Source organism: Macadamia integrifolia, chromosome 11 (assembly GCF_013358625.1).
Source record: "Macadamia integrifolia cultivar HAES 741 chromosome 11, SCU_Mint_v3, whole genome shotgun sequence".
NCBI lineage: Eukaryota > Viridiplantae > Streptophyta > Magnoliopsida > Proteales > Proteaceae > Macadamia > Macadamia integrifolia.
The window spans coordinates 28,334,124-28,356,314 of record NC_056567.1 but is presented as its reverse complement, the minus strand read 5'-3'; the positions used below and the strand labels follow the sequence as shown (position 1 = coordinate 28,356,314).

The following is a 22,191-nucleotide window of genomic DNA, read 5'->3' as shown; positions in this document are numbered from 1 at the left end:
AGATGAAAGTTACAAAATCATTCAAATGCCTTAAAAGGCTTATAATATAAACTATATATGTTCAAAACAATTTAAACACACCAGAAATCTAATTCTACTTTTAATAATCCTTGAAATCAAAGAGTTATATAGGTGTAATGGTTTTGTATTGGTCCGATCAAGGTTTGATTTATTCGGTTGAAACCGATGATTTTTCGGTTGTGAACCAAACCAAAACCAAACATTAATATTATAAATCACAATTAAACCTGAATAGCTTTCTTTGCACAAAGATATGGTTGATTTGTATTATCCTTGATCCACCGACCCTGTAGTAGCGGATGCCTCGTGCACTGGACTGCTCTTTTTTTTAATCCTTGATCCAGAGACATTATCGGGGCTCTAACTCGGTGATGGAAACTTCATTGACAGATATTGGAGCCGACCTGCTTTTAGATTGATCTGATTCAGTGTCCTGCATTTGTTTCCCTTCCATAAGCATGTCTGATCCCATTCTGCTCCGCATGAAAAATGCTGGTTCTGAGGGTGATGGAAGAGTAACTGTAAAGCTGCTCAACATAAGGACTATGTTTGCCATAGTGGGTCTATCAGCAACATCTTCCTGAACACACAATAACCCCATTTGAATGCATCTCATAATTTCATTTCTTGAAGAATTTCCCCTCAGGTTTGGATCAATCATCTCCAAGGTTGTTCCTGCATTCCAATGTTTCCATGCCTGCAACAATTAATCCATACCAAGTCATTAGGTACATCTGGTTTAAGGTAAACTAAAGGACCTAGTAACGTTCTAGTAGATAGTAGCAACATACAGTAATGAAGGAAAAAGACTTACATAGCTTATAAGGTCCTCAGCAAAGTCTGTTTGATAGAAACTACTACTCTTCTTTCCAGTTATAATCTCCAAAACTAATACACCAAAGCTGAATACATCTGATTTGACTGAGAACTGCCCATGCATTGCATATTCCGGAGCCATGTAACCACTGCAAGCAATTATTATTAGAAAATTTAACAGCTACCAGTAACTTTCTACAAGATCACATTTCTCATCAATTAATCTTCATTGGCTAACCTTTGTTGTGGAAACTGATGTCAAGATGCCTAGTCCTAACCAAGAATACAGTTCCATGTCCAGCATTTCTGAACCATCTTCATGAAAAATCACACTGTTTATCTTTCACCTAGGTCTAACTGCTATAAGCCTTGTCCAAATTAAGGTCTGGTATGACTCACCAAACTAATCTAATACATCCATTTCCTTTAGCTCTCTCTTTTTGTGAAACAATATAATAGAGGTTGTAGATTTAATAGATTATGCACTTAATTTTTTCTCACCAGTCCTGGCCGAAGCCTAACATTTTATATGGCGAGGGAGAAAAACCACTTATTTAAAAACTTGACAAATGTGAATATTTCGAAATGTTTTCTTCGATATGACTATGAGAATGAATGAGGCTCTAAAACTTACTAAGTTCCAACAACTCTGTTTGTATTTCCTTGACTTTGGTCCACGCCGAATAGTCTTGCCATTCCAAAGTCTGAGATCTTGGCATTCATTTCTTCATCTAACAAGATATTGCTGGGTTTAAGATCCCTATGAACAATACGAAGACGGGAATCTTCATGAAGATAAAGAAGGCCTCTAGCAATCCCTTCTATGATCTTGTAACGTCTCTGCCAATCTAACTGAATGGATTTCTCAGGGTCTGCAGTCATCAAAATAAAAAGGTAGAATTAGAATTTGGGATTTGAGCTATCTTGAAATTTAGATGCATGGACAAGAGAGGATAAAATGTCCTGAGTTTCAGTTATACATCCACATTTGCATAAATTGGAATGTTTAATTCATGGAAATCCCTATAACGTGAGAGAAAAAAACTCTAGGGAAGAAAAAAAAAAGGAGAGAAGTGTGGGGCGAACCAAATAGGAAATAATCGAGGCTTTTGTTGGGTACAAACTCATAGATAAGGATTTTTTCCTCTTCCTCCAAGCAAAAACCCAATAGCCGAACCAGATTGCGGTGTTGAAGCTTTGCAACTAACATAACCTCATTCTTGAATTCTTCTGCACCTTGCCCTGATTGTCTTGAGAGTCTCTTGACCGCAATTTGTTGTCCATTGGGAAGTTTACCCTGATGATATAATACAAGTGATTAATAAGTTTTTGTATCTTCATGATAAAATGAAAACTAGTTTTAATTATGAATCTACTTTCTTATCAGAATTTCTATCGCTCAATGAAATTGGACATAGAAGAGTTCTACTTCATTTGCTACATGTTTGTAAATTCTTTCTTACCTCGTAAACAGAACCAAATCCCCCTTCACCAATTTTATTTTCCTCAGCAAAGTTGTTTGTGGCTACAAGGATCATACTGAACTCAAATTGCAATGCCGCTGCACTTTTAATTGCATTTTCTCCTGTGCATAAGCCACAAGGGGATATAATTTAAAATCTGACCTTCGAAAAGAAAGAATGAATGAATAAAATAAACATCCCAACAAGATCAAGCTGTTCAAGAAGATTAGGAACCATTGGCTTCTTTAACCACTTGGGATAAAAGATGCAAGATTACATTCAGAACTTAAATCCATAAATCTATGGCTCCAACTCCAAGACTGAACCTCCATGTCAACAAGTTCAAGGATCAAAGACACTGAACTTTGGATGATCAAATCAAGTGTTTTAGAGTACATTAAAAGACTAAAGCTTTTACCATCATCCTTTGACGGGCCCTTCTTTTTCTTCCGGACTACCAAACAGAGAATACAGAAAAGAATCACTCCGGCAGCGGCAATTGGCACAAAAATGGCAACAAATTTTGTAGACGAGCTTCCCTTTTTCTCTGCATAAGCAATTTGAAACAAAAAATTAATATTCTCAAATTTGAAAAAATGATTATAAATACTGATTTGATGCTTGGCCATGCCATGGCATCATAAGAAACTTCACTTCTCATAATACTAAAATAAAGTTAATTTTGAGCTTGGAATTAGAGTCATCGTTCCTGAGCCTGAACTCAATTCATTTGGTACATCCACTGGATAGACCCAAATCAGTATTTAATGGATCCATCGCAGGAAAATAAGTGGAAACAGAGTAGCAGTTCCCTGTTTAGGGATATTGAAGAGAATTTAAAAATATTCAAGTAGCTCACCAGGAATGGCAGGAGTGGTAGTTCTGTTATTCGGAGGCGGCGGAGAAACAAGACGAGTAGGCGAAGGAGCCGGTGCTGAAGCTGTGACTTGATAGAAAGGGTACAACTCATACCTGATGTTACAACTCGGATTAATAACCCTTCCTCCTTGCTTGCCGTCACAGCAACTGGGGAGAGAAGCAATGTTACCCACAAGGCATCTGTCACAATCGTTCGTTGTTAGATCAGGGCTGCACTGTGTCAAACAATACAACTTCTGAAATTGGGAAACATTAGCATCTCGAGTGCCAAATCTCTCAGAATCGGAGGCAGCTTTAGTGGCAGCGTCGGTCATGGTAGTGGCTAAGAGCTGATTAAACTGTTTCGGATTAGATACGTTCTGTGTATTCCACAAGTAGACGGCAGGGTCATCGGATTCAGTGGAGAAGAAGGACTGATTGGAGTAGCGGAGCGTACACATTTCGTACCAAATGATTGCGATTTTCCTGTCTGGGCATCGCTGGAGAACATCATTAACAGCGGTCTTGACGCAATCAAGACAGACATCGCGGGTTACGTCGCCTCTGCAGTAGTAGTGGCCGTAAACGGTATTAGGACTCCGGCCGATGGTGGCGTTGTGATAGGCGTTGATGGAGTTGGAAGTGGCGTTGGAGGAAAGAGAAGAAAGGAGGATGTTGCGGTTAGTTTGATAGGTACTATGATTTGCGAAAACAGTAGTGTTATCGCAAAAATGGTAGACATAATATTGTTCGGCACAGCTGGTGAAGCTGAAGAGGAAGGAGAGGGCAACGAAGAATAAGAAGAGCAATACTGTTGTGGGTCTTGGGGTTGTGTTGCTACATGGTTCCATTGTTTCTCCAATTCTTCACCTCCTCCACCATACACTCTCAATTCCCAAGGCTTAAGAAGAAGACTTAGGCAGAGAGGACACAGAGTCTTCCTTAACCATCTGCAGAATTTTCAGGTAAGGTGAGGTCGGTGAGGGTCACTTAAGGCCGTAGCTCGCACGGCATGGGTTCCTGACCAAAGGGCAAAGATCAGCTTTGACTCTCTGGTTGGGAATTTTCGTTTGAATTGTCAACAAGATTGGGCATAGATGGAGATTTTGGCGCAATAAGATGCAGTGAAATTCGAGATGGTGATACCCGGTGAAAATCCATCGAACGGCTGAGAATTACTCTTCGTGGCGTCGACACATTAAAGCTGCAGACCACGTTCGTTTTTAGTAAAGAATCCATCCCATACTTGCTACTCTATTTATCTTGAAAATCTGAACCTCATACCTAACATCTATTCACAGAATTCTCAATTCACTCTAACTTGTAACTTACGAATGAATTTTAAACCATCTGTGGGTAAACTTATGATGAAATGAGCATTGGGTCCATCAAACTAGACTCCAAACAAGTGAAAGTGGTGAGAACATATAATAATCATACATTCATACCCACAAAGTTTGACGAAGCCACCCCACTTAGCGGCCTTTTATTTATTTAAATCTTAAATTCCCCACTTAATTATTACTAGATTTTTTTTTGTTTGGTAAAAATCACACGATGTCACAATAGATATTGAGGCTAAAATGGTTTCTTTCATAGAATCATATGAGTGGGTTATTATCAAAATAAAATAATAATAATAATAATAATTCGAGTGGGCACAATGGAGTGTTCCACTTCTAGTATGATTATTTATTTATTTATTTTATGATAATTATGATAAATAAATAAAATAATGAAAGGATGGGACGGAAGGGAGAGAGACGAGCCCCAACGATAAGAGAACAATCAACTCCATTGGCATCAATCTCTGGCTTGGCACATGTTGGAGTAGAGATCAAGGTTAAAGTGTAACCACACATATTCCACCTTGAACATCACTTCTGTTGTTGCGCAGAGTAGAACAAGAGTCTTCATAAATATATATATATATATATATATATCAAAAATTAAAAATTAAAATAAATAAAATAAATAAAAGACCCAAGACATGTGCTTGGAATTGGAATGTCACCAGACACTGAACCAAGGGGCTATTGACCAGTAGATGCCTCTCTCCTAGAGGCCAGGGAAATTTGGGATATTCATTGTGCTGTCTGGGATAAATACTTTATGCTTAATTTTTTTTTTCTTTTTTCTTTTTCTATCTAAGAACCCATTGAGCAATGTTGCCATTAGTAGCACCAATGATCATCTATTTTTACACAAATCTATCCATTCTTTTTTTTTTTAGTAAAGCATCTATCCATTCATACATGCATATAAGAGGGTTCAATCTTCAAGCCAAAGCTGTCACCATTAATTAGACTAAATTATACTCGAAGGGGAAATTGTTTTCATACGGTGAAGGGTCAACCACCATTCTAGAGTCATTACTCATTAATATCTGGCCCTCTATTCTTTTTTATTCATATGAAAATTTATCATTTCATTTCAATGTGGCCAATGTATATAAAACTATTTGATTGTATTACAAATTAAACCTTGATTAAGCAGTAGAGTACAAAAACAAAAATATACATATTAGCAAGACTATGGTCCAAATTTTGTACCAATAATAAAGTCAAGACTTATATTATATTTTAGGACTCAGGATCGGTTCTTTTGTCGTGTGGGGAGGCACATAGGATCCAAGCAGGGTATAGATTATTCTTTTCGTCACCACTCTGTCTAGAAATAGGGGCACATAAGTAGATAGTAATATTTTCCCTATATTTTATCATGGGTGTTAAAATATGGGTCTCATGCAATTTTCAGTTTCATAGGAATTTAAAAAAAAATATATATATATATATATATATTTTTTTTTTAAGTGAAAAACATAATTTATTTCTAGGGATAATGTTTTTTATTTAAGAGTGTACACTAGCACCTCTTTATTTATTAATTTTTTTTTAAGATAAGGATTCTAACACTTATGAAATGATATATTTATCATATGTCATAGGAGAAGAGAAATAGAAAAAGGATGCATGGGTATAACCTAAACTCTTGGATGGAGAATTCAATCCCTTATTTATATATATATATATATATATATATAAAATCTTTGCTTGATCGAGTACTCTTCCACCAATATAAGGACAAACAAAAATACGCACAAAGGCGTCAAGATGAATGAAATTTATTATTTAACATGAGACATGACAATAATTTTGCACCCCAGTGTTTTGAGGGCATGTACAACGCGATCCGACACGGTTCTTATTCCCTATTTTGAGGGTCGCTCGAACTAAACCTAATCCATCGAAGAAGACACGAGTGGTGCGTTGACGCAAGTCATGATTTATTGCTCAAGTCTTCCATCATTTAAGACCCTTTGTGCGTGAAAAGTCAACAGTCAACACACGTGATTGACCACTAAGGGTCTTGTCCTTTTATTTGGCCCCCAGCCCTTTTCGTCCTTAGTTGCGTGATTGAGGTCATGTTTCAATTAATTTGAAATTGAAAAAATGCATAACTAATTGGATCAAATTTTTCAAAAGTTGTCATTCAGTAACATGCGGACAAAATTTGGCTGTTATCCGAGTTGTAGCCAAGTAACTACAACACCTACTAGTTACCAAAAAAATAAAATATTCACTTCTTTCTAGATCATAAATATCCTCTTAGATTATAATATTTTACAAAATGCCCTTTTAGATTCTATTTCTTTGATTGCCACAGAGATTACAGCTACTTCGTTGTAACTCGAGCAGCAGTCAAATTTTGTCCCGCACGTACAAGAGGTGGTGAGGGATTCTAGATGCCCTGTAGCGCACATAGACTAGGAATGACTTGGCTATTTTTAGTTGTTGGATGTGCCCTACACGTCATGTAAACTATAGAAAAAAGAGATTGAAAATGATCAAGGTCACATGACCATTCCATCATTCAGTCACCGGAGAAAACTTTGTCCTAACTATTCAGCCAATTTTCCAAATTAGTGGTAAATATTGTCAAAATCAAATCCAATACCATACATTCCAATTTTCCAAAATTGATATCAAATGCTATTCTGTTTTGGTTATCCAGTTTGAATTCAATTTTGATTAAGATCATAAAATCTGTAATAGTATGAGGAAGACGAAGTTTATAAAATCATTGAGATGCCTTAAACTACACTAAAAAATATTCGACAACATTTGAGTTTCATGTCTATTGATGGTATGATAAGATTTTTTTTTTTTTAAATGAATTTTTAACTTAAAAGAAGGGAAAAAGAGAGCTATTCTCTTTCTCTTTCTCCCTTTATATTTTGAAATTCCTAAAAACTCTCTATCTCTCTCTCTCTCTCTAACCTTGCTGCCCAAATCTATACCATTGCCTTTGGCTACGAAGTGTTTGCGGATTTCGACAAGACAACCGAGTACCTCGTTCCCACCATGCACAAGATCCAGGCCATACTAATCAAATACAATCACAATTCCACCATTTTGTCATTGTCACCCATCCATAGCACTCATTGCTCTCTACAACTCATACTCATTCCCCGCAAGATCCTTCAAATAGAAGCTAGCCAAACTTGTCATCAAACTCATACAGGATGAGAGAGTAGAAGATGTCTAAGTGGATGAGAAGGCAGGACGGAGCAGAGTTGGGGAGTTGTAGGGTGCGGTGGAGAGCTTCAGAAGAAGGGGATTGGGATGGGAATTGGGGATTGGGATTGGGGGTGGGGAGATGGAGCAGGGGTTGCATGGGGAGGGGGCATTGTAAAGGGTTCGCTGATGGCAGAGGACGAGGGGGAGGGAGTGGTAGTGGGGGTCAAGGGTTAGAGCAAAAGGAGAGGCGAGACGCAAAGGATGCGAATCAACGGAATGTAGTTGGAATTTTAAAATATTAGCTGAAAGAGAGGTGGGGAACCAGAAAAGAAGTTTTGAGTAAGCGAATTTGAGTAACACTAGGACAAGTTTAGAGAAATATAGTTTACTCAAATTTAATTGCAAATGGGAAGATAAGTGAAATACAAAGAACTATGGTACAACAACAACTACAACAATAAGAATTACGGCTAAGCCTAGGCACCATGTAGGAGACCACTTTTCCAACAAACTCATCAGGCAAGAAGTTGGTGGATGGGAAATTACTCCTAGCATGCAATGATCTCGCTTTCCTTAAATTTCTCTTCTCCACCAGTGCTGTTTTGCTCTTCATTAATAACCCTTTTTTGCAAAGTAGCCCTTTCCTTTGCTAGTTGCCAACCCTACTCTGTTTCTTACTCTTGAGGAATATATGAATTCTGTTCACTTGCTTCTATGAATGGATTTTTTCTCTTCAAGGCATAGCTAAATGTTGCACAAAACCCAACCACAGTTGATGATTAGCATACACTTATTATGCATTACCCTTGATCTACTCACATTATCTGGGCTCTAACTCAGTGACTGAGATTTCATTGATGGATATTGCTGTCGACCTGCTTTTTGATTGATCTGATTCCGATTCCATTCTACTTCTCACAAAAAATGCTGGCTGTGAGGGTAATGGAAGAGTAATTGAAAAGCTGCTTAACATAAGGACTATGCTCGCCATAGTGGGTCTAGCAGCTATATCTTCTTGAACACACAATAACCCCATTTGAATGCTTCTCATCAGTTCACTTCTTGAACAATTTTTTCTCAGGTTTGGATCAATTATATCCAAGATTGTTCTTGAATTCCAATGTTTCCATACCTGCAACAATAGAACCATACAAGTCATTAGGTACCTCAAGTTTAAGACAAATTGAAGGACTTAGTAATGATATGAGCAACATACAATAATTAAGGAACAACACTTACATAGCTTATAAGGTCCTCAGCAAAATCTGTTTGATAGAATCTATTGTTCTTCTTTCCACTAATAATCTCCAAAACTAATACACCAAAGCTGAACACATCTGATTTGACTGAGAATTGCCCATGCATTGCATACTCCGGAGCCATGTAACCACTGCAAGCAATTATTATTAGAAAATTTAACAGTTCACAGTAACTATAGAGATTCTACAAGATCACATTTCTTATCAATTAATTTTCATTGGATTCTATATATAGATTCAAAGGCCCAACCAAAACTCCTTTTTTTTGAAAGAAAAAAAAGTCGGCTAACCTTTGTTGTGGCAACTGATGTCAAGTTGCCTAGTCCTAACCGAGAATACATTTCCATCTCCAGCATTTCCAGATGGACTGAAACATCATACAGCTTATCTTTCACCTAGGTCTAACTGCTATAAGCCTTGTCCAAATTAAGGTCAGGTATGACTCACCAAACTAATCTAAAACTATATCTATTTCCATTAGCTCTTTGTTTTTGTGAAACAATGTAATAAAATAAAGACTAGATTTAAAAGATTAAGCACTTAATTTTTACTCACCCAGCCTAGCTGGAGCCTACAAATATTAGCCAACATTTTCCATCGGGATGGAGAAAAATCATTTACTAATGAACTCGACAAATGTGAATGCATCAAAATGTTCTCTTTGATCATGCCTATGAGAATTAATGAGCTCTGAACTTACTAAGTCCCAACTATTCTGTTTGTATTTGCTTGAGTTTGGTCCACCCCAAATATTCTTGCCATCCCAAAGTCTGAGATCTTGGGATTCATTTCTTCATCTAGCAAGATATTGCTGGCTTTAAGATCCCTATGAATGATACGAAGGCGGGAATCTTCATGAAGATAAAGAAGCCCTCGAGCAATCCCTCCTATGATTTTGGAACGTCTCTGCCAATCTAACTGCATGCATTTCTCAGTATCTGTGGTCATCAAATAAAAGGTAGAATTAAAATTTAGGATTTGATCAAGTTGACAAACAGTTCATAGGGATCTAATAGGCTGGTGCACAGACAAAAGAGGATGCAGTGTCATGAGTTTCAATTGTGCTTCCACATTTGCATAAATTGGAATGCATAATTCATGGAAATCCATTTAACAATCTTGTTGGGAGACAATTCAAAAGAACAATTAGAATAAGGTCGCAATTCATTGCATTAATATTTCTCAAATGTGAAAGAAAACAACTCTGGAAATAAAAAAAGAAAGGGAGAGAAGTGTGTGGGGGCGAACCAAATAGGAAGTAATCGAGGCTTTTGTTGGGTATAAACTCATAGATAAGGATCTTTTCTACTCCCTCCAAGCAAAATCCCAATAGCTTAACCAGATTGCGATGTTGAAGCTTTGCAACTAACATAACCTCATTCTTGAATTCTTCTGCACCTTGCCCTGAGTATTTTGAGAGCCTTTTTACAGCAATTTCTTGTCCGTTGGGAAGTATACCCTAATGACATGTACAAGCGATTAATAAACTTCTATATCATTGTGATTGAATGAAAGACATCTTCAATTATTTTGAATTCATATAATCAGAATTTCTATGGCATAATGAAACTTGACATACAAGAATTCTTGTTCATTTGCTACATGTTTGTAACTTCTTTCTCACCTTGTAAACAGAACCAAACCCCCCTTCACCAATTTTATTGACCTCAGCAAAGTTGTTTGTGGCTGCAAGTACTGTACTGAACTCAAATTGCAATGACGCCACACTTCTAAATGCATTTTCATCTGTGCACAAGCCACAAGGGGAAATAAGTTAAAATCTCATATTTGAAAACAATGAATGAAAAAAATAAAACACCTCAACAAGATCAAGATGTTCAACAAGATTAGGAACATTCAGATCTTACATCCGCAAATCTGCGGATCCAACTCCAAGATTGAACCCTCCAATTCATCAAGTTAAAAAAGCAGAGACACTGAAATTTGGACGATCAAATCAAGTGTTTTAGAGTAGATAAAAAGACCAGAGCTTTTACCATTGCCCTTTGGTAGGCCCTTCTTTTTCTTTCGGATTAACAAACACAGAATACAGAAGAGAATCACTCCTGCTGCAGCAATTGGCACCATAATGGCAACAAATTTGCTAGACGAGTTTTCTTGTTTTTCTGCATAAACAATTAAAAAACTAAATATTATTCCCAAATCTCACGCATGATGATAAATACTGATTTCAGATTCACATCTAATACTAGGCCAAGGTCTCCTAATTTCGAGCTTGGAATTAGAGAATTGTTCCCAGAGCCTGGACTCAATTCGTTTAGTATATCCACTGGATAGCCCAAGTCTTAGATTGCCTGATAAGTTTTTCAGAAGTAATTTCAATTTCAAGAAAATTCCTCTTTCTCACCCCCTGCCCCGAAAGGAAAAAACGATTCTGAACATTATTTAATGGATCCAGCTTAGGAAGATAGAAATAAGTGGAGAACAGAGTAGCAGTTCCCTGTTTAGAACTCTTAAGTAACTCACCATGAGCAGAAGAGGAAGTTCTGTTGCTCGGAGGCGGCGGAGCTGAAGCTGTGACTCGATAGAAAGGGGACATCTCAAACCTAATGTTACAGCTCGGATTAAAAACCCTTCCTGCTTCCTTGCCGCTACAACAATTGGGAAGGAAAGCGATGGTACCCATAAGACATCTATTACAGTCGATCCCTGATATATCAGGGCTGCACTGTGCCAAACAATACAACTTCTGAGATTGCGAAAAATTAGCTTCTCGAGTGCTGAATCTCTCAGAATTGGAGGCAGCTGTAGTGGCGGCCAAGTTCATTGTATCTGCCAATAGCTGATTAAACCGAGTCGGATCAGAGACGTTTTGTTCATTCCAGATGTAGTCGGCAGGGGCATCGATGACAGTGGTGAAGAAGTTCTGGCTGGAGTAGCGGAGAGTACACATGTCGTACCAAATGTATCCGATTTTGCAGTTGGTGCAGCGCTGGAAAATGTCAGTAGCGGCGGCTTTGACGCAATCACGACAGACGTCGTGGGTGGCATCGCCTCTGCAGAAGTAGTGGCCGTAAACGGTATTGGGACTCTGGCCGACGGTGTCGTTACGATAGCCGTTGTTGGAATTGGAAGTAGCATTAGAGGAAAGAGAAGAGAGGAGGGTATTGAGATTGGATTGATAGTTACTGTGGTTAGCGAACATAGTAGTGTTGTCGCAGAAATGGGAGAGGTAAGATTTGTCGGCGCAGCTGGTGAAGCTGACGAGGAAGGAGAGGGCAACGAAGAAGAAGAGCAGCACGGCTGTGGCTCTTATGGTCTTGTTGGTACATGGTTCCATCACACCTTCAATCTCAGAGCTCAAGAAGAAAAGGGCAGAGAACAGGCAGTCTTCTTTGATCATCCGAAGACCTTTCTTTCAGGTAGGGATCAGATAAAGCCGTAGATCGCCAGCAAGGGTATGGTCTCTCGCAGCCTCACGCTTGCGTAGCCTGACCGAAGACCAGGTTTGACTCTTTGGTAAGGAATTTCAACTTCGTAATGAGAAGGCACCATGAGAAGGAGGCTTCTCTTTACGTCTTTACTCAGAAATAAAATAAAATAAAACAAAAACGAGAGGGTTCTCTAAGCAAGAATGATTTTTAAATAAGAAGATTTTGAAGTTTTACCACATCGGCTATTTGGAGCATAAGTCAGTGAGATTATGATAAATCTTTTCTGCTTATCTACCTAATTCCAAAGCAAAATTACACCCCGCCACCCGGACCCGGAAAACAAAACAAATCCTCCCTCCCCCCAAACAACCAAACCAAGCACGCACCCTCAAGTGCTCTCAATCATTTGATACACGTTGAAGATGATCTAAATGTGTGATAATTTCACACATTCCTATGGGATCCTTTAATAATCTCACACTTTTGAGAATGGTGAGAACATCTTAGATTCTTAGAATCATAAACTCACAAAGTTTGACTAGTAATTAATCCCTCTTTTAGAGTTATCTAAAGAATTTAGGTTACCGAATCAATTGTATGATTTATATTGTATTTCACAATTTTTTTTTTTTTTTTTTTTGGAATGTTTGATCATTCTATGGTGAGGAGGGAATCTTTTCATCCATGGTGTTTTAACTTTGTGATTAGACTCTTAAAATATTTTTGTCAATCACAGTGAAGAGAATATTTTCATCCGTAGTATTTTGACTTGTTTACAATTGAATCCAACCAAAAATTATGTAATAGCATAATTGGGACTCTTTAGAGGCTTGAATCACACTTAAACATATTCAAAACCTTATACGTATACCACAAATTTAAAAAAAAAAAAAAAAAAAAAAATTCAGTTACTTTTGAAATAAAAAAGTTGCATGGAGGTAGTGGTTATGGATTGGTCCAACCACGTTTTGATTTGGATGCTTTTTATTTTGTGATTTATTTATTTTCTATCTGATTTATGGTTTATTCGATTTATCAGTTTGGAACGGGTGATTTTCTGGTTATCAATGGAATCGAACCAAAAAGTAATATTCAAAATTAAAAAAATGAGTCGATTAATTTCGATTTGATTCTAAACAGTGGATTTTTATTTCAGTTTTCTTTTGACACACAATCTTTTTTTTTTTTCCTGTGGATGAGTGACCCTCATAGTCAATCAGATCCAAATCCATTCCGGCAGCTGGGCTGCCTAGAGAGGCTTCTGGTGGTGGTTAGGATCCGATCATGCACCCCAACACATGATCGATCCTCCCAACTGTTGGATGCTTCTCTAGCCAGCAAAGCCGTTGGAGAGTATCCAAACACCAACCAATATGCCAAATTTAGTAATGCACATCAACCTAAAGACCATAGAATAAGTAGATAAGTTAGTGTTAAACACCTAAAATGTGACAAAGAAGAAGAGCGATATGAAATGGGTGCTTGGGGTGGCACAGATCTCTAACTTTGAAGTAGAAGAACAATAAATTTTATCTATAAGAAGAAGATTATTGAAAAGTTAGGCGTTGGGGTAATCTTAGGTAGATTCTCATGCACAGATTCCAAGTATTAGCGTTGAGAAGTCCACATTGAGCTTCAAGATTATCAAAATGGTTCCATAGATATGCTCCCTCCATTCACTGTCTAATCTAAAGAAGAAAAAAAAAACCAAAGTTAGGGGTGTGATGAATAAATCATTAAATGTTCGTTGAGTTTTACATACTGGCTTTTTCATTGTTTAAGGCTCTCTTTGGCATGATTTCAATATATGTTTCAAATTTTATTTTCGCTATTAAGTTGTTGTTATCCATAGAACTCAATACTTTCTACAATTCCTACTCGTCCTTCGTAGGATCCTTCAAACTGGATCGAATTGAACCCGTCGTCAAACCCATACGAGACAAGGCAGCAGAAGGTGTCTCAGTGGATGAGAACAGGACGAAATGGGGGCTAGTGAGTTGCAACGGTAGAGGTGGAGAGTTGAAGGGGGAGGGGACTGGGGCAAGACGAAGCAAGGGATGTATGTGGAGAAGGCATTGTAGAGGAATTGTGGGGGTGGGGGCAAGGGTAAGAGCAAAGACTAGGCGAGATGAAGGGGATGCGAATCGACAAAGTTGGTTAGAGGGGTAGCTCAAGAATTTTTAAATATCAGAGGAAAAAAGAGAGATATGACCCAGAAAAGAAGTTTTGGGTAAGGGAATTTGAGTGATTATAGGACAAGTTTAGAGGAATAATAGTATTTTTACTCAAATTTAATTGCAAATGAGACGAGATTGGAAATATAAACATTTATGGTACAAAAGCATTTATACAACAACAATAAGAAGAAAGGCCAAAGCCTAGGCCTCCCATAGCAGAATACTCAATGGGGTGGTTGCCCAGATATAATGACAATGTGCTAAGTGCCAACCACTTCCCTAGCAAGCTCATTAGGCAGCAGGAAGTAGTCAGATGAGACATAACCCCTAGCATGCAAACAGGACCTCGCGTTCCTTAAATTTCTGTTCCTCACTACTTTGCTCTTTCATTATCAACCCCTTTGCCAGTCGCCAACACTACTATGTTTCTTGCTGTGAGGAATATATGAATTCTATTCACTTGCTTCAGTGAATGGATTATTTTCATTCAAGGCATAACATAATGTTGCACAAGCCCAACCACATCATACACTTACTGTCCCTTACCCTTCATCCACTCACATTATCTGGGTTCTAACTCAGTGACTGACATTTCATTGAAGGATATTGCTGTCGACCTGCTTTTAGATTGATCTGATTTAGATTCCATTCTGCTACGCAAAAAAAAGGCTGGTTCTGAGGGTAATGGAAGAGTAACTTTTAATCTGTTCAACATAAGGACTATGTTCGCCATAGTGGGTCTGTCAGCTACATCTTCCTGAACACACAATAACCCCATTTGAACGCATCTCATCACTTCACTTCTTGAACAATTTTCTCTCAGGTTGGGATCAATCAAATCTGAGATTGTTCCTGCTTTCCAATGTCTCCATGCCTGCAGCAATTGAACCATACAAGTCATTGGGTACACAGGCTCTAAGGTAAATTGAAGGACCTAGCAATAATGAGAAATACACAGTAATGAAGGAAAAAGACTTACATAGCTTAAAAGGTCCTCAGCAAAGTCTGATTGATAGAAACTACTATTCTTCTTTCCAGTTATAATCTCCAAAACTAATACACCAAAGCTGAATACATCTGATTTGACTGAGAACTTTCCATGCATTAGATACTCCGGAGCCATGTAACCACTGCGAGTAATTATTATTAGAAAATTTAATAAATAATGGTAACCATGGAGATTCTACTTTATCACATTTCTTCTCAATTAATTTTCACTGGATGTTATATAGTTTTATGGCCCAAGCAAATTTTTTTTTTTTTTAATAGGAAAAAGAAGTTGGCTAACCTTTGTTGTGGCAACTGATGTTCAGCGTTTGTAGATGGACTGAATCATCTTCATGAATAATCATACTCTCACCTTTCACCTAAGACTGTAAGCCTTGTCCAAATTCTGTTTAGGTATGACTCACCAAACCAATCTAATACTATCTCTATTTCCTTTAGCTATCTCTTTTTGTGAAACAAGATAATAAAGGTTGTAAATTTAATAGAGTATGCACTTAATTCTTACTAACAAGGCGAAGCCAAAGCCTACAAACTAATATTAGCCAACATTTTCTATTGGAAGGGAGAAAACCCATTTAAATGCATCAAAATAATTTCTTCGATCATGACTACAAGAATGAATGAGGCTATGAAACTTACTAAGTCCCGACTATTCTGTTTGTATTGGCTTGAGTTTGGTCCATGCCAAATATTCTTGCCATCCCAAAGTCTGAGATCTTGGCATTCATTTCTTCATCTAACAAGATATTGCTGGCTTTAAGATCCCTATGAATAATATGTAGGTGCGAATCTTTATGAAGATAAAGAAGCCCTCGAGCAATCCCTCCTATGATGTTGGAACGTCTTTCCCAATCTAACTGCTTGCGTTTCTCAGGATCTGTGGTCATCCAAATAAAAGGTAGAATCAAAATTTAGGATTTAATCAAGTTGACAAACAGTTTCTCGTGGAGGATGAAGAATTCAGTTTTACTTCCACATTTGCATAAATTAGAAAGTATAATTCCTGAAATTCCCTTAAAAAAAAGGGGGGGTGGGGGGTGGGGGGTGGGGGTAGTGTGTGGGGCTAACCAAATAGGAAGTAATTGAGGCTTTTGTTGGGTACAAACTCATAGATTAGGATCTTTTCTTCTCCCACCAAGCAAAATCCCAATAGACTAACAAGATTGCGGTGTTGAAACTTTGCTACTAACATAACCTCATTCTTGAATTCTTCTGCACCCTGTTCTGAATGTTTTGAGCGCCTCTTGACAGCGATTTCTTGTCCGTTTGGAAGTTTACCCTAATGAAATAATTAATAAAAGTGATTAACAAACATTTGTATGTTCCTGATTGAATGAAAGCCACTTTCAATTATTCTAAATCCATATCTAATCAGAATTTCTATCTATGGCATACTGAAATTTGACATACAAGAATTCTAGTTCATTTGTTACATGTTTGTAACTTCTACCTTACCTTGTAAACGGAACCAAACCCTCCTTCACCAATTTTATTGACCTCTGCAAAGTTCTTTGTGGCTGCAAGGACCGTACTGAACCCAAATTGCAATGCTGCCACACTTCTAATTGCGTATTCATCTGTGTACAAGCCACAGATGGAGATAAGTTAAAAATTGACCTTCGAAAAGAATGAATGAATATATAAAACACCCCAACAAGATGAAGATGCTCAAGAAGATTAGGAACCACTGGCTTCGTTAGCCACCTGAGATAAAAGATGCAAGATCATATTCAGATCTTACTTCAGTAAATCTACGGCTCCAACTCCAAGGTTGAACCCTCCATGTCATCAAGATCAAGGAGCTAAGACACTGAACTTCGGATGATCAAATCAAGTTATTTGAAATAGATAAAAAGACCAAAACTTTTACCATTGTTCTTTGACAGGCCCTTCTTTTTCTTCCGGATTAGAAAACAGAGAATGCAGAAAATAATTACTCCTGCAGCAGCAATTGGCACCACAATCCCAACAAATTTGCTAGACGAGCTTCCTTGTTTCTCTGCATTAACAATAAAAAAATAATAATAAAAAAAAAAAAATTCAGATTCACATCTAGTACTAGGCCAAGGCATCTTAATTTGGAGCTTGGAATTAGAGAATTGTTCCCAGAGCCTGAACTTAATTCATTTAGTACATCCACTGGATAGCCCCAAGTCTTAGATTGCTTGATAAAGTTTTTAGAAGTAATTTCAATTTCAAGAAAATCCCCAATAAGTGGAAAACAGAGTAGCAGTTCCCTGTTTAGGGATATCAAAGAGAATTGACCCCTTGATCTAATTCAAGCTCCGTATATAATCAGAATTAAAAGTCTTAAGAAGCTCACCAGGAGGAAAAGAGGTAGTTTTGTTGCTCGGAGGTGGAGGCGAAGGAACTGAATCTGTGACTCGATAGAAAGGGAACATCTCAAACCTGATAATACAGCTCGGAATAAAAACCCTTCCCCCTTGCTTTCCGCTGCAGCAATTGAGGAGAAGAGTAATGCTTTCCGTAAGACATCTGTTACAGTCGAACCCTGAAATATCAGGGCTGCACTGTGCCAGACAATACAACTTCTGAAACTGCGAAAAATTAGCATCCCAAGTGCCAAATCTCTCAGAATCGGAAACAGCCGTGGTGGCGGCCTTTTCCATGGTATCAACCAATAGCTGATTAAACCGAGTCACGTCAGAGACGCTCTGTTTATTCGACAAGTAGTCGAAAACAAAATCGAAGATAGAGTTGAAGAAGTTCTGGCTGGAGTAGCGGAGAGTACACATGTCATACCAAATGTATCCAATTTTGCAGTTGGTGCAGCGCCGGAAAATATCAGCAGCGGCGGCTTTGACGCAATCACGACATACGTCGTGGGTGGCATCGCCTCTGCAGAAGTAGTGACCATAAACGGTATTGGGACTCTGGCCGATGGTAGCGTTACGATAGCCGTTGTTGGAATTGGAAGAGGCATTAGAGGAGAGAGAAGAGAGAAGGGTATTGAGATTGGATTGATAGCTACTGTGGTTTGCGAACAGAGTAGTATTGTCGCAAAAATGGGAGAGGTAAGATTTGTCGGCGCTGCTGCTGAAGCTGACGAGGAAGGAGAGGGCAAAGAAAAAGAAGAGCAACACGGTTGTGGCTCTAGGGGTCTTGTTAGTAGATGGTTCCATCACATCCTCAATCTCAGAGCTCAAGAAGAAGAAGAATAGGGAAGAGAGGAAACAGAGTCTTCTTTAACCCATCTGCAGAGCTTTCTATCAGGTAGGTTCAGATAGATGGAAATTTAGCTGCTGCCCGGTATTTTGAAAAATACAATAACCTAGACCAAAGACCCGGTTTGACTCCAGCCATTTAAATAGTTTTCCCTTTTAATATTTGTTGAAGACTTTGAAGTCTTTCACCAAAAAAGACTTCGAAGTCTTTCGCGAGGAAATTACATTTCCTCCTATGGACAATGGCCTAATGGTAGTTTTCCCCCACTTATTTTCATAAATATCAATCATCTCCTTTTTAGTTTGAAGATTTTTTCAATTGTTCTATTAGTGACTGATGGCGTTAAACTGGCCTATAAAAAAATCGATTTGCCCTTATGGCATCTACATATGTTTCCACCACTTTTTAGAATTTTCCTATTTGTTGCTGAAGATTCTATGAAACACCACCTTTAAGATTGATGCCAAGCCTCTATTAAGCAACTTCTGCCCCACCAATTCCACTTTAAAGAGATAACATTGTCAAACGTCTAGGAAAAATCCGCTCCAAGACAGAGATATGATACCCAAGCGTGTTTGTCTAGAAACAATGTTTGAGCGATCTAGAGTGTGATGTAATGGGTAACCTAATATGCATTCAACCTGGTCAGGCTCAATGGGGTTGAGTTTATACTTGCCTACCCAGATTAGATTCAATGTCTTGTAGTGATGAAGTACCAAGGCTTCTTTCTTAATTTGTTTTGGAGAATCAAGAGTTTCCAAGATTAGCTCATGCACTTCATTTTTTATTTTATTTTCTTTGCTCATTGGGAGATCTAAAGCGAAGAGGGAAAACCATGATTTCAATTGCTTCTCCTTAAACACAGCCACCACAGATCTCTTCTCCACACGTATTGCTTTGAAAACATTCCAGATTTTGCAGAGCAGTTCTGCTTAATCTCTGGCTCCAATGGCAGAATATACACATATGCAGACACCCATCTTCTCTGTCAAAAAACCACGGTTGGGTTATCAAACCTCGGCATCAAGAAAGGGGATGTCATCATGATTTTCCTCAAAAACTCCCCTGAATTTTTCTTCTTTATGGGAGCTTCCACGATTAGAGCCATAGCCACAACAACCAACCCATTCTATACCCAAACAGAGATTTTCAACCCTTTTGAATCAACTAAGATCTTTCCCAGTCTGTCACATTGCTAAGAAAATCACAAACACAGAGTAACATCATAGGGCACAATAAACGACAACGAGAAATGGCATAGCAAACGATGGCGGTGGAGCACAATGACGGTGGAACACCAAAACCACAACAATGAAGAAAAAGATATGTTTAGCCTTTTATGGATTAAAGCTTATTTCGTATGGGAAAGGTAATTTCGGTGGATGAGGTCATCACTTAACAAAGCTATCTAACAGAAGGGGTACGATTGAAAGAATCTTCAAACTACAAAGGAGGAAATTGGCATTTATGAAAGTTCGTGGGGAAAAACTACTATTAGGCCATAGTCTAGGGATGAGAATGTAATTTCCTCAAAAGACTTTGAAGTCTTGCCATATTGGCTATACTCCGAGCCTTAAGTCAATGAGATTATGATATCTACTAATCTACCCAACTCCAAAGAAAATGATTTCTTTTTACCCAAAAAAAAATATTTATTTCTCTAGAGATTTGGTTTTTTTGGCTGGATTTTTTAATATAACTTCCAACAATTAACACTCATCCCTTATTGTTGAAGCATTGAAATAGCCTTCGTGTATCGAATTACAGAGTCAGATCCGTAGATTAAGAAATTCTCTTTTCACCGTGGACAAAACAAATGAAGGATATGCTTTTTTAGATCGACGATGTTATTGTGCAAATTCTTGCATACTTCTTCTCACATCTCATTCGTAGACCCCACATTCTTTCTTTTTATTAAAATGCCTCTTAGACAATCTCATTCGTAAACTCCACAATCTTTCTTTTCATTAAAATGCCTGTTAGACAATTTGATCACCCACGGTCCCACCCCTTCACTTGTGGAAGATGTATTCTGATGTCATAGTGATTATTTTTCTTAATTTTCAAAACAATCTGCTGCAAATCCTCGTTATAGCTCTTAGCTCTCCTTAAGAAATATCGCTTCACAGAAATTACAGAATCTTCAATGACACTCATCTCAATCTTAGGATAGTCATCCAGAAAATTTGGAAATGGGCGTTAAACTTATCAGCTAGCTATGTTCCTAAATCTTCTTTGAGTTTCCATGACAAATGCATACTAGGGTTGTCTATATTAAAGGTGTTTATCATTCCAATTACATGTTTCAGTTTATGATGACATACAAATAAATCAAAACCAAACCAAATAATATCTGGCCTAATTTTTGAAATTTTAGCAAATGTTATCAAAATTAATCAAAGAATACTATCCAGTCAAAATTTTCAAACTAATAGCAAATGCTATTCTGTTTCGATTATCCGGTTTGGTTTTGGCTATTCAGTTTGATTTTGATTTCATTATTTGATTTGAATTTAATTTTGATTGAAATTCTTCCGTTTTTCTTTTTCTTTTGTTTTTTTTCAAAAAGAGATTTTGATTGAAATTCAGTTTCATAAGTTTTGTAATAGTATCAAGGAATGAGAAGTTCACAAAATCAATCATAGGGACGCCTTAGATGATTAAACTACGATTAAAACATATTCAACACCATATAAGCATACCAGAAATCTATTTTTTTTCCCAATAACTTTCGAAATAAAAAAGTTTGATGGATACAGTGGTTATTGATTGGTCCAACCAAGTTTTAATTTGATTGCTATTCATTTATGATTTATTTGATTTCTATTTGATATATGGTTTTTTCGATTTATCAGTTTGGAACTGGTGATTTTCTGGCTCACAATTGAATAGAACCAAAAATTAATATTCGAAATAAAAAAAACAAATCGATTGATTTCGATTCGTATGTAAACAGTGGGTTTTGATTTTGATTTTGATTTTGGTTTTTTTTTGGGGGACGAGACACCCATAATCAATATGTCAAATTTAGTAATGTACATCAACTTCAAGTCCATAGAAGAGGTAGATAACATGTTAACATCTAAAAGGCAGTGAAGAAGAAGAAGAAGAGCGACATGAAATAGGTTCTTAGGGTGGCACTAAGATATGGTTCCATTGTATCTCCAATTTTGAAGAAGAAGAAATTTTCTCCACAAGAAGATTATTGGAAAATTATGTGTTGGAATAATCTTAGGCAGATTCTCATGCACAGATTTTAAGGCACCTTTTGATAATTTTTCGTTTCTGCCCTTTTTGCATTTTCTTGTTCTCAGAAATGGAGAAATAGCCTAAAAAGCGTTTGATAAAATTGTTCCGTTTCACCCGTTTCTAAAAACGTAAATCAAAATTTATGCCTATTTACAATTCTAGAAACGATTTTGACGAAACAAGTCGGACTTGTTTTGTCGTTTCTAGAAACAAATTTGAGAAAAAAAAAAAAAAAAAAA

General features: G+C 37.4%; 2 protein-coding genes across 2 annotated transcripts; both read right to left on the bottom strand.

The window, feature by feature from the left end:
* Positions 1 to 17: 17 nt before the first annotated feature.
* Positions 18 to 12,466, bottom strand: LOC122093048. The gene is made up of 14 exons (XM_042663310.1): positions 11,425 to 12,466; positions 10,935 to 11,063; positions 10,562 to 10,683; positions 10,186 to 10,396; positions 9,638 to 9,875; positions 8,918 to 9,068; positions 8,503 to 8,810; positions 3,160 to 4,022; positions 2,719 to 2,847; positions 2,301 to 2,422; positions 1,924 to 2,134; positions 1,472 to 1,709; positions 836 to 986; positions 18 to 718 (listed from the first exon to the last, which is right to left on the bottom strand). Exons 1-14 carry the CDS (start codon positions 12,299 to 12,301, stop codon positions 371 to 373), a joined length of 4,098 nt encoding a protein of 1,365 aa, XP_042519244.1. The 5' UTR covers positions 12,302 to 12,466; the 3' UTR covers positions 18 to 370.
* Positions 12,467 to 14,622: 2,156 nt separating this feature from the next.
* Positions 14,623 to 18,797, bottom strand: LOC122094149 (cysteine-rich receptor-like protein kinase 10). Its single transcript, XM_042664847.1, has 7 exons — positions 17,841 to 18,797; positions 17,388 to 17,516; positions 16,973 to 17,094; positions 16,586 to 16,796; positions 16,157 to 16,394; positions 15,489 to 15,639; positions 14,623 to 15,383 (listed from the first exon to the last, which is right to left on the bottom strand). The coding sequence occupies exons 1-7, from the start codon at positions 18,658 to 18,660 to the stop codon at positions 15,072 to 15,074; spliced, it is 1,983 nt and encodes a 660-aa protein (XP_042520781.1). The 5' UTR covers positions 18,661 to 18,797; the 3' UTR covers positions 14,623 to 15,071.
* Positions 18,798 to 22,191: the final 3,394 nt, after the last annotated feature.